Source organism: Orycteropus afer, unplaced genomic scaffold, assembly GCF_000298275.1.
Source record: "Orycteropus afer afer isolate SDZICR_OR568_19922 unplaced genomic scaffold, OryAfe1.0 scaffold01077, whole genome shotgun sequence".
NCBI classification, from domain to species: domain Eukaryota; kingdom Metazoa; phylum Chordata; class Mammalia; order Tubulidentata; family Orycteropodidae; genus Orycteropus; species Orycteropus afer.
Genome location: NW_006922664.1, coordinates 210,370 through 221,159, shown reverse-complemented (window position 1 = coordinate 221,159; position 10,790 = coordinate 210,370). Strand labels below are relative to the sequence as shown.

Sequence of the window (10,790 nt, the reverse complement as noted above, 5' to 3'; positions counted from 1 at the left end):
TAGCATAGTGCCTAAGGCACTTGACTGCTAACCAGAAGGCTGATGGTTCGAACCCACCAGCCACTCCTCGGAAGGAAGGTTGGGCATTCCCACTTCCATAGTGATACTGCCTCGGAAACCCAAGGAGGGGTCGCTATGAGTCAGGGCCAACTCGATGGCAAATAACAACAACAACAGTTGGGGTTTAGTCCACTTTTGTATCCTTTCCTTCAAGGCTCAGGGGTCCAAGATTATCTTCTGTGTCTGTGTTAATTGGTTTCCCTTTTCTGTGTTGAAGAGGGTCTGTGCATCTTGCCGGAACTCCCTCAAGTTTTAAAGATTATTGATGAATATTGAGAAATTGCTTCCCAGAATCCACTGTGTGAGTGGGAGTCTTGGTGTCCCCTTGATATGCTGTACCTAAAACCATGTGCCAGGTAGTGGAGCTAGCCAAGGGGTGAAGGCAGAGGCTTTGGGTTTGTGCCTTGGCTTGGCTGTCAGATACCTGTGTGGCCTTGGGTCAGTTACCTAGCCTGTCCTAAGTCTTGGTTTGTGCATATTTCAGCCCCTATCTACCTTAATGCCTTTGTCCCCTTTCCCTTTAGGATGCTGCTTTGCACTTTCTAGTATAGCAAAAATAACATTATTTTACTTTGTTGACTCAAGCCATGTTTCAAAAGCTGAAGCCTACCCACTTAAACCAGAAAACCAGGGCTCAGCACCTCTACCCACTGTCCTCCAAAAGACAAAGAGACAATAAAGATTGACATAGACAGTCCCTTGAGTTGCCACATCCCAGGCTTTACAGTTTCTGCGGTGCCTTTGGGAGTAGCACTGTGAGGGCCCCCTATTGGGAGTACTGGTGGTGTGTCTGAGATGTGCTGAAACCTTGCAGAGGGCGTGGACTAGATTAGAGTTCTTCATCCTGCCCCTCTGCTATCTCCTGCCTGCCCTTAGCATAGCTGCCAACACCAGTTCTCTGTGAGCAACATGGCTGAGCCTTTGCACCTGGCCATTGCAGGGTTGCTTTGAGTTGGTGCTGGGTCGACGGCACCTAACATCAACAACATGGTACATTTTTAGGCTCTGATTTTCCCTTTGCTTTCCCTCAGAGAAACCAGTATCAACCATGCCTCTTGGCCAAAGGGTAAGCCATGGTACCGAGTGCTATGGGGATTAGGCCTCTGGAGGGGGACATTGTCTGGAAAGTTCCTCCTCCCACCCCACCCCACCCCACAAAGGGAAGAAAATATATAAGAAAGCTTCCATGGTGTTCTTTGCTCCTAGCCCATGATACACAGACTGCAAAATCCGCAGCCCTGTGTAATCAGTGCCTCAGCTTTGTGTGTTTCCTGAAAGCTGGCTCCCTCCCAGGACCTTAGTTCTGTTGTGGTCCTTTTTTGCTCCATGCTGGTAGGTGACTTTAGTACCCTTCCTATTTCCCTACTTTTTAAAACCCCAAACCCCGTGTTTTCTTAAAGATCAGTGCACATCCTGTTGTGCTACCTTTTCTCCCTTCTTGTCACCTACCACCTTTCACACACTGTCCTGCCCTTGTCCTCTTTGCCAAAACTCCTGCAGTGTAAGTTGCAGCCTCACTGTGGGCAGTCTGGCCTCTTGTTCCTTGCTTGCCTCATCACTGTCCCAACCAGGCCCCCGATTGCTCTGATCACTCCATGGGCCGTAGGGCTCCAGAGTCACTAGCACAGATTGCCCATTTGGCCTGTAACCACCCTTAGTCCAGTGTTGTTGCTTAAGGTTCCCCACTGTGCACCTGTGCATCGACCCTCTACTTTCTCCCCATCCACATAACTTTTGTGTCTTTCTGTCTGTTGTTCCCTTAGACTTCACACATCGTCATAATCAACCTCCGACCATCCACTCCACCTGCTGGCAAAATCCCAACTTTGATCATTGAAAGAAGGCAACCAGGCAGATGAAAGTGCAGCCAGGCCTTCATTGCTGGGCGGCCATATCAGTGTGTTTTCTGTGAGTCTGTTCTGACTCATGATGACTAGGCACCCCTCTACCACTGCCTGTTGTATACCTTTAATCTGTGGCATTTGGGTTCTTTCTACCTCTTTCCCTCTAGCAAATGGCCATGTGCCGTATTTCTTAAAGAAAAGAGAAGCCATCGGACTGTTGCCATCCCAGCAGCAAATCCACATTCTGCACCCATCTTCTGGGACTCTCTTGTTCACTTTTGTATCGTTAGTGTTTAGCTGAGTGCCTAGTATGTAGTTCAGTGCAGTTTTGTGTCAGCTTCAGTGCAGATTGCCAGTCACGTCCAAGCTGCCACACCAGTACACTACCCGAAGGAGTGCAGTTAAAATGGGCGGCATTTGGATTTTCCCAGTGATGCCATTTTTACTCACACTTGGGTATGTTTTACTTGGAGTGAGAAAGAGTGGTAGCATCACAGAGGTGGGGGGAAGTCAGAGATCATGTACGGAGACCCTGCAGCCCGTTTTTACCCTGTGGCAGCTCACAGGCCACTGTAAGATGTAAAAGCAAAATTACTAAACAAAATTATTAGAGATAAAAATCAAGCTTTCCTGCAGGGATTTCAATAACCAACCACGTTTTTAATAGTCACAAGCAGATTGCCTGTAAGGATGCTTGGTATGCTTTAATTGGCCACAAGATGTCACTCTTGCTCATGTCAGTGTGACTCACCATCATTTCCTTCAGGGAAAACTATTGGAAGGTCAGTAGGCTGCCATATTATCTATTATTCTAGATTTAACCTTGAAAAAGACCGATTTCTGCAAATCTAAAACTGCAGCAATTCCTCCCTCAAGAAGAACCATGGTGTGGCTGATGGAGTTCTCAGTCTGATGACTGCTTCAGTAAGGGGGCTTTGCAACTCTTTAGCTGGTGTTGATTCTGAAAGCACTTGCCTAAGGTATCAGTTTCTGTTTTTAACAAAATAGAGATTAAGATTCTTTTTTATTCCCCCCACCCCCTAAATTATTTGCCTGCTTTCCCATCACAACTAGAAAAGAGAAGAGCAGGAAAGGTTGGGAGCATAGCATGGCAAGAAGCAATTAAATATAGTGTGTTCGCCAGCTGGAGCCGCCATTCTTCCAGCCGTAGCTCAGAGGTGCTTCCTAAGTGTCAGGTGTTTGTTCATTGTAGCTGGAGGAGAGCAGGAATGCTCAGAAGCAGATGAAGATTCTGCAGAAGAAACAAGCCCAGATTGTGAAAGAGAAGGTCCACTTGCAGAGTGAACACAGCAAGGCCATCTTGGCAAGAAGCAAACTTGAGTCTCTCTGCAGAGAACTTCAGCGTCATAATAAGACACTAAAGGTTAGTTGGTTCTGCACAATGTCAGATTAATGCCATTGAATCATTCTTGTGAAGAACGTTGAAGTGGCAAATGTTTTGTTACATAGGAATTCACCACAATTAAAAAAAAAAAAAGTTCATTTTTCTGTTTTTCCGAAGGTTTTTTAAATAATCCCCTCATATCTGTTTGAAATCGGTCATTGTCTCCACCTGCTTTAATGGGAATTAGCTGGGATGGTGGCTGCTGGTTGGCAAATCCCCGGGACATCTGTGCTGGTAGCACAGGTTCCTGAGAGGATGGCTTTGTGGGGCCTTGGAGGCAGAGGCTCTGCCTGGCTTGCTGTCTGCACATGCTGATGCCATGTGGGAGGTCGCTGTGAGGCTGAGCCCTCCTCTTAGTACGGAAGTGGCGGTTTTGCGGATAAGGAGGACCTCGTTAATGGCCTGCAGACCTGATCATGGGGGATCTAGCTGAGCCTGATCCTTACGTCCATGGCGCTCCTGCTGAGAGCCCTGGCTTAGGCAGCTCCGTGGGCCGGTTTTCTCTGACCACTGATGTACTTGGTTGCCATGGCTCCCTCAGATAAACCATGAAAAGCTGAGCGGAAATGAGAAACTTAGAGCAGCAAACCTGAGTCAGACTGAATTTGAGAAGGGAAAGCAGGCTGCTGAGCTCTAGTGGGGCTGTGAACCGGCTGGATTGCCAAACTCCCCCTGCCCATCCCCACTCTTCAGTTGCTCAGTACTTGGGAGAATAAGTGCTTCAACCTGGGCTGCTCGGAAAGGAAGAGGGAGCAGGTACCAAAGGATTCATTGCTTGTCCGCAGGGGAAGAAGGACAGAGGCAGAGACTGGAAAGACTGTTTTCTTCTCTAATGGGCTCGGGCTTGTCCTGTGGGGTGGCTAAGTCGGTGTACAGGTTGGTGCTAAAGGGGCAGGGAGGCCACATATTCTGACCTCTAATCCCACAAGAGGAAGACAGAATGATCATCAATAGCCCAAGGCCTGTTCTTGTGAGGCCAGACTCCCTCCAACTCTTTCTCCAACCGTTCTTCCCGAAGCACCCACCACCTCTCTCCTGGGTTCGATAATTCGCTGCAGTGGCCACACAGAACTCACAGGTTATGAGGTTTATTGGGGAAGCACCAGGTTACGATTCAAGTTCAGGAAAAACGCTCAGTCTCCCAGCCCACGATCCCTCAGCCAACAGTCTCTATCTCATAGTCTCTTTCCCAGCAGTACATGTCCCTTGGTGTCTCACTCAGCAATGCGTGTCTCTTGCATCTCTTTCCCAGCAGCGCGTGTCTCTTTCAGCAGCACGTATCTCTTTCAGCAGCACATCTTCCTCAACCAGCAGTCAGAGAGAGTTCTGCCTCTAGGAGGCCTCCTTTTGAGCCCTGTAGGGTGGTCAAACTAGCCAATCATAGCATCAGAACTCTAAGCACCTGAGAGAGAGTGGGGCACCTCCCAGAACATTGTTTTGTGCTACTCCCAACAGAAATACTCCAGGTGGACAACTTTAGCAATCAGGAGCTCCTCGGTTGCTCATAGCAAATCCCACCTTGGAGTTTACAAAGACTTAAGGGTAGAAAAGCCATACTAAGTAATTTACTACACCACAGTTGGGCTATAGTTTGAATTGAGCAGCCTCACCACTCAAATAGCCATCCTCCCAACAACCAACCGTCAGGGCCCTAGAGTAGAGGATCACTTAGGAAATGGATCCTCTCCTGCTCTGGGGAAAAAAAAACAAACTCACTGCCGTTGAGTTGGTCCCAACTCATAGTGATTTGGGTTTCTGAGGTGGTATCTGTACAGAAATAGATTGCCCAGTCTTCCTTGCAAGGAGTGGCTGCCTTAATGTTGCTTCCTCTGGTTAGCAGTTAAATGCCTTAGGCACTCATTGTGCCACCAGCAACTTTTTCTTTGCTTTTGAAAGCTTCACTTCAGATATGAATAAAAGCAAACCAAAACCAAAAACCAAACCCACTGCTGTCGAGTCAGATCCAACTCATAGCGATGCCTCCTTGGGTTTCCAAGGTGGTATCACTACAGAAGTAGATTGCCCAGCCTTCCTCCCGAGGAGTGGCTGGTGGGTTTGAACTGCCAGCCTTCTGGTTAGCAGTCACTGCTTCCATTTTTTTCCATGGCACACATCAACATTTTCATTGGACTGATAACCATCTAGAGAGAAAAAGTTTTCGACATTTCTATCCTAGCAAGAGTTGAAAGTGAGCTTTTAAAAATGAGGAATCCATTTGTCCTCTTCCCTCTAGGGAATGGAAGATGTGACCAAAAAAGTAAAGCTCCACAGGGTGACCTCGCTTCAGGCTGAACCACGATGATATCCTGCCTAGCCAGTGAGGAGGGTGCTTGGGGAACTCACATGTGGGGAGAAGTGTCTTTTGATTTCAGGGTAGTGAGGTGTAAGGTGGTCAGTGAACACCACTTGGTGGTCTAGTGGGGTGGTAGCCTCCCTCTGAGTGCCTCTTAGTCTTAGGAGAGCTGCTTGTTTTCAAACGAGAGCCTACTAGGAGGGCTTGTGGTTGGAAGCAACATACCAGAGCAGTAGTAAATAACCCCACAGAGCAGAAGTGTCTTGATGAGTGTATTATTTGTAGGTTTATATGTTGACAAATACTGTTTTGGTTCCTAAGGAAGAAAATATGCAGCAAGCACGAGAGGAAGAAGAACGGCGTAAAGAGGCAACAGCACGGTTCCAAATGACATTAAATGAGATTCAGGCCCAGCTGGAGCAGCACGATGTACACAATGCCAAACTCCGCCAGGAAAACATTGAACTGGGGGAGAAGCTGAAGAAGCTCATTGAACAGTACGCGCTGAGGGAAGAGGTAATGATGTTTTGTTGGTTTATTTAGACAGCTGCCATTATTGGCAAAAACTTTTCCCCACTCATTACTCATTGAACTCTGTGGTCCCAGGGTATTAGAACTTGGGTATATGCACAGTGGCATTGGGCAAGGGAAGGCCCGTTGCCGTATCAACAGAGGGATGGATTGATGGCCAAGCCTTTGGTGTGTTTGGGTAAGTGAGGGGATTTCCAGTAGACACGTGTCTTCCATCTGATGCTGAAAGGATCCATGGTTACTGAACTTGGTCATTGGCCTCCAGCTAAGACTTTTGCAATTATAGTACAAGCTAGTCTGGAACTTGAGAGGTGGTGTCTAGATCAAAGCAAATGGATGATAACCTGTTTTTTGAAGCTCCGCACTTTCAGGAGTCCAGTGGGCAAAGTTTAGAGGCCTTGAGTTTTGTAAATGGTACATTCCCCACCTTGAAAACTGGTAAAACATGCTTTTGTACCCCATCCGTGAACAGATAAAAAAGCTTATTTAAAAAAAAAAAAATTATGGCATCTTTGTGGATTATTTTATCTAGTTTTCAACTCAAACTTTAGATTATATTTATAGTTTTACATGGGCCCTTTTCAAAGCTGTTAAGGGTTGTTTATTTGTTCATTTGAAGAATTTTTTCTTTTTTGAAACCACTGTCTCCACCTTCAGCTTTTTTTTTTTTGCTTTTATTGTGGAAAATTTCAAGTTGAAATAAAAGTAGAGAGAACACATCACATGGCTTCAGCAACCTTCACAGCATCGTCTGCGTTCCTGCCACTGCCTTGGATTGTTCGGGGGCATGTCCAAGATGGCAGATCGTTCCGTTCATAAATATTTGAGTGTGTATCTCAAAAAGCTAAAGGATTCTTTTTGAAGCATAAGCACAGTACAGTTTTCACACCTAGAAAAGTACAATGATTATTGCAATAATATCTTGCTTAAATTTCTCTGTTGTCTCCTTTCTGTTTGAAACTTGTTTGAATCAGATGCAAATAAAATCCATACAAATCCTAGTTGACATGTCTCAGGTCTCTACTATAGAGGTTTCGTTCTCTCTCTCTCTCTTTTTTTTAATTCTTGCACTGTGTTTTTGCTGAAGAAACTTTCTTTGTCCTGTATGATGAACTTTTTATTTTTAAATCCAAAGCCCTCAACTTTCTTAATGGTTCTTTTAGTTTGGTTGTGTGATATGATAATCTGTCTCATGGATATAGCAGGTTTTGGGTGTCTGTAGGTTCAAATCATATTACTTGTGAGTTGTTTATTTTGAATATTCTAGAATATTCTCCTTTTTTTGGTCAGAATACAATAATGATCAAATGCAATGAAAGATCATCTCTTCTCTTCTCTCAATTCTTAGATTGCCTTATTGTCAACTAGTATTTCTTTTTCCTATATAGACTTGCATCTAGAGGAGTTAGTATTTCTCCATTTGAGAAGTGACGTTTGGGTTACTTTATGATACGTAAATAACTACTTAACAGTTTTGTTTGAAAATACTGATGACCTCTTACCCAATGGCTAGTATGTGCCAGGTACCAAACACTTCTCATAGAACAACCATTGCCTTTATTTTCACAACTCTGCAGGGCATGGGTGAGCATCCCCCTTGACAGATGGGGAACTGAGCTCACTCTAGGTACATTTGCCCAGGGCAACACATGGAGCCAGGGTTTGACTCCAGCCCATTCCTGCCATTGTATCATGCTGCTTCCAACTAAGAAATGTAGGAAAATTTAATGGGGAAGAAAAAATATTCCGGAATTGTGTGTATGATGAATGGGTTTAATAGTTTGAGCTCTTTTTCTTTTCTTGATCCAATTTGAACCTTACTTTCAATATAGGGCAGAAATAGGAAATGTAACAGAGGTTGTCGACCTGGTTAGCCCACCTCCCACAGGAACGCCTGTAGGGTAGGCCCTGCAGGGGCAGCAGGGTTTCAGCGGGGTGGCGAGTAGACTCTAGTGCAAGCGTAGGGATGGAAGGACCCAGGGTTTATAGTTGTGGGGGTATAAGGAGAAGCAGGACGAGCGAGGCATGGTAACTTGTGTTACACCCCTTGCACGTAGAGTTCCTTTATTCGCTAAGTGATGGAAGGCCTTTTACTTTTCCCGTAGCATATTGATAAAGTGTTCAAGCATAAGGAACTACAGCAGCAGCTTGTGGATGCCAAACTTCAGCAGACGACACAGCTCATAAAAGAAGCTGACGAGAAACATCAGAGAGAGAGAGAGTTTGTAAGTTGTGTTTCTGAAAAAGGAAATTGTCAAAATTGTCACCAAAGCCACTGAAAACATTTAAACTCATTCTTTGTTGAAGGTGGCACCTGGGGCGTACTGTTTGGTGTTTTGCTTTCGATGGAGGAGGGAGAGTGTGGTAGAAATAATTTGAGCTTATACTTCTAATATTTTATGCAAAAACTGTGCTGGAGATAGTAGACAAGTTAGTGGAAAAACCTGCACAGGCTTGGTTTTTCTGTGCTTAGAATGTTTATTTCCCTGCTTCAATCATGGTTGCCAGCGTCAAGATTGTCCCAGTTATTTGGCAAGTTAGACCTGGAGAGCTAGGGGCAATTCAGTTAACATGGAGTTTACCTTAGACTGGTCTCCCATGTACTTACATTTTGCTTTTAAATAAGTAATTTGAACCCAGGTAAACGGGGTGTTTACTTAGTCTGGCATAATTTTCTGATAAAATTTTAACAGAATTCTCTATGCCCTAATACCTCAGCATTGCTCGCAGAGTGTATGCTCAGATTATATTGCCTTGTCAGTTGTCAGCACGCTGTAATCTCACTGGATCCGTATATTTGACCCATGCATGTTCAACGATACGTGCTTAACCAACAAAACAAAGTCAGACTTGATGATAATAATGTGGACTCTGCATCCGGCGTTTCACTCAAGCAGCCTAGGCCCTGAAGGGCGCCTGGTATGGAAGACAGTCCCGAGTGACCCTCATGTGGAGAACATCTCTTGCTGACCGTATGTCTAGGGTTTAGAAAGTGATGTTTTCCATGGCGTGAGCCTTCTGTGCCAGCTGTCAGTGGTACCTGGTGCTCGACTGGAGAACGGTTGCCACTTCCAGCATTGACATATCAGTTTATACACACACACAAACACACACGTGTTACATGTCTGTGCTTTCTGATTGGTTTAAGGACTTTTCAAGGCTAGTCTGGATTGTGTCACTTCTCACTTCAAGGACTGAATTTCACAGCTCCCTGCTGTGCACCTTCCCTATAGACTTTGCTTGGCAAGCCGGGTATATTGAAGTACATTAAAGCCCTCCCTCCTGCCCCGGCTCCCATAAAGTGATCAGAAACCAGGTCTGTTCTCATTGCTTTGTTCCATGCCCTTGCAGCCTCCTAAACCACCCAGAGAAGTTCCAGATTCCAGGCTGTGTTTTCCACTAATAAAACTAGACATCTGATTGTTCTCACCTAACGCACAACAGTTTAACTCCGAGTTTTGTAACCTCATAACGCTTCCAGGGTACTTTTTCCTGGAAGGTGATTCCTACTTCCTAAGTGCTAACAAGAAGAGCAGATCTAAGATCTAGGTGATTGGGCAATTGATGTCCCAGGATATTTCAACCATAGACCAGTGATTATTGCCAAAACAATGAGGATTGAGCCTGTATCTCTGCTCATTTGACATAGTAATCATATTTGTAATACTATTAGTGTTTTGCCAGAATGTTTCTGTTTTCTAGTTACTAAAAGAAGCAACTGAATCAAGGCACAAATATGAACAAATGAAACAGCAAGAAGTACAACTAAAACAGCAGGTAACTTGACAACAGGGGTAGCAGAATTTGCTGGGTCTCTTGGCTCCCAGCCAGAGCCAGCCAGAAGTGGGAGTAGATCACGTGCCTCTCTTGGAAGTCTCCTCTTCCTTTAGGGAGACCAGCTGGTCCCAGTTTTCTCAGGACTTCTCATGTTTTTGCGCTGAAAGTTCTGTGGCCCAGGAGCCCCCTCCATCCCAGGCAAACTGAGATGATTGCTCACCCTCATTGCCAGTGCCCCGTTTCCATCAGCCTAGACAGCCCCTCCTTTTCTCAGTCTGGTTTCCATATGTAAGTTGGTTGCCAGCTAATTGCCAACTAAGGAAAAACTGATAAATCTTCAGGTTTTAGTCTATAAACTTGAGCCACGTGAACTTGCCGATATTTGTCTTTTTTCATTTATAAAAAAGGCAATTTGATGAAGTGTAACCTGGTATCTTCAAAATTTTGTGCTCTGAGCATATAACCTATTGAAAAAAGAACGAATACCTGCCCAATCTCCGTTCCAGGTAGAGCTGTGTTTAGTTTTGCTTCTTTCATTGCACCCTCCCTACTTTTCACACTAGACTTTTTAGGTTGGCCCCATTCCAGTCTCTGTGTGGTTGCCTTGTGAGTAAGGGGAGCAGATGCTGTCTCCTCTCCAAGGGTACAGGAAAGACCGTGCTTCCCTTGGCTTTAGACAGATGAGCTTAGGCTTCTGTCCTTAGATTCCACCCTTTTTCAGTTAACTAGTTTACATTCCATTCAAGGAGTCCTGATGGCACAGTGGTTAATGCCCTCAGCTGCTAAACAAGGTCAGCGCTTGGAACCCACCAGTCGCTGTGCAGGAGAAGGATGAGGCAGTAAGCATCCATAAAGAAGACAGCCTTAGACACCCTGGGGG

The 10,790-nt window shown here is 45.2% G+C and overlaps 1 protein-coding gene across 1 annotated transcript in view; it reads left to right on the top strand.

Annotated features, from left to right (window-relative positions):
- The window catches only part of TXLNG (taxilin gamma), a 56,430-nt gene that overhangs the window by 39,665 nt on the left and 5,975 nt on the right, over nt 1–10,790 (top strand). Inside the window, exons 2-5 of the mRNA XM_042783412.1 lie at nt 3,118–3,288; nt 5,924–6,118; nt 8,239–8,358; nt 9,836–9,910. Of these exons, the coding sequence (XP_042639346.1) occupies nt 3,118–3,288; nt 5,924–6,118; nt 8,239–8,358; nt 9,836–9,910 (561 nt within the window). The remainder of the gene's footprint in view (nt 1–3,117; nt 3,289–5,923; nt 6,119–8,238; nt 8,359–9,835; nt 9,911–10,790) is intronic.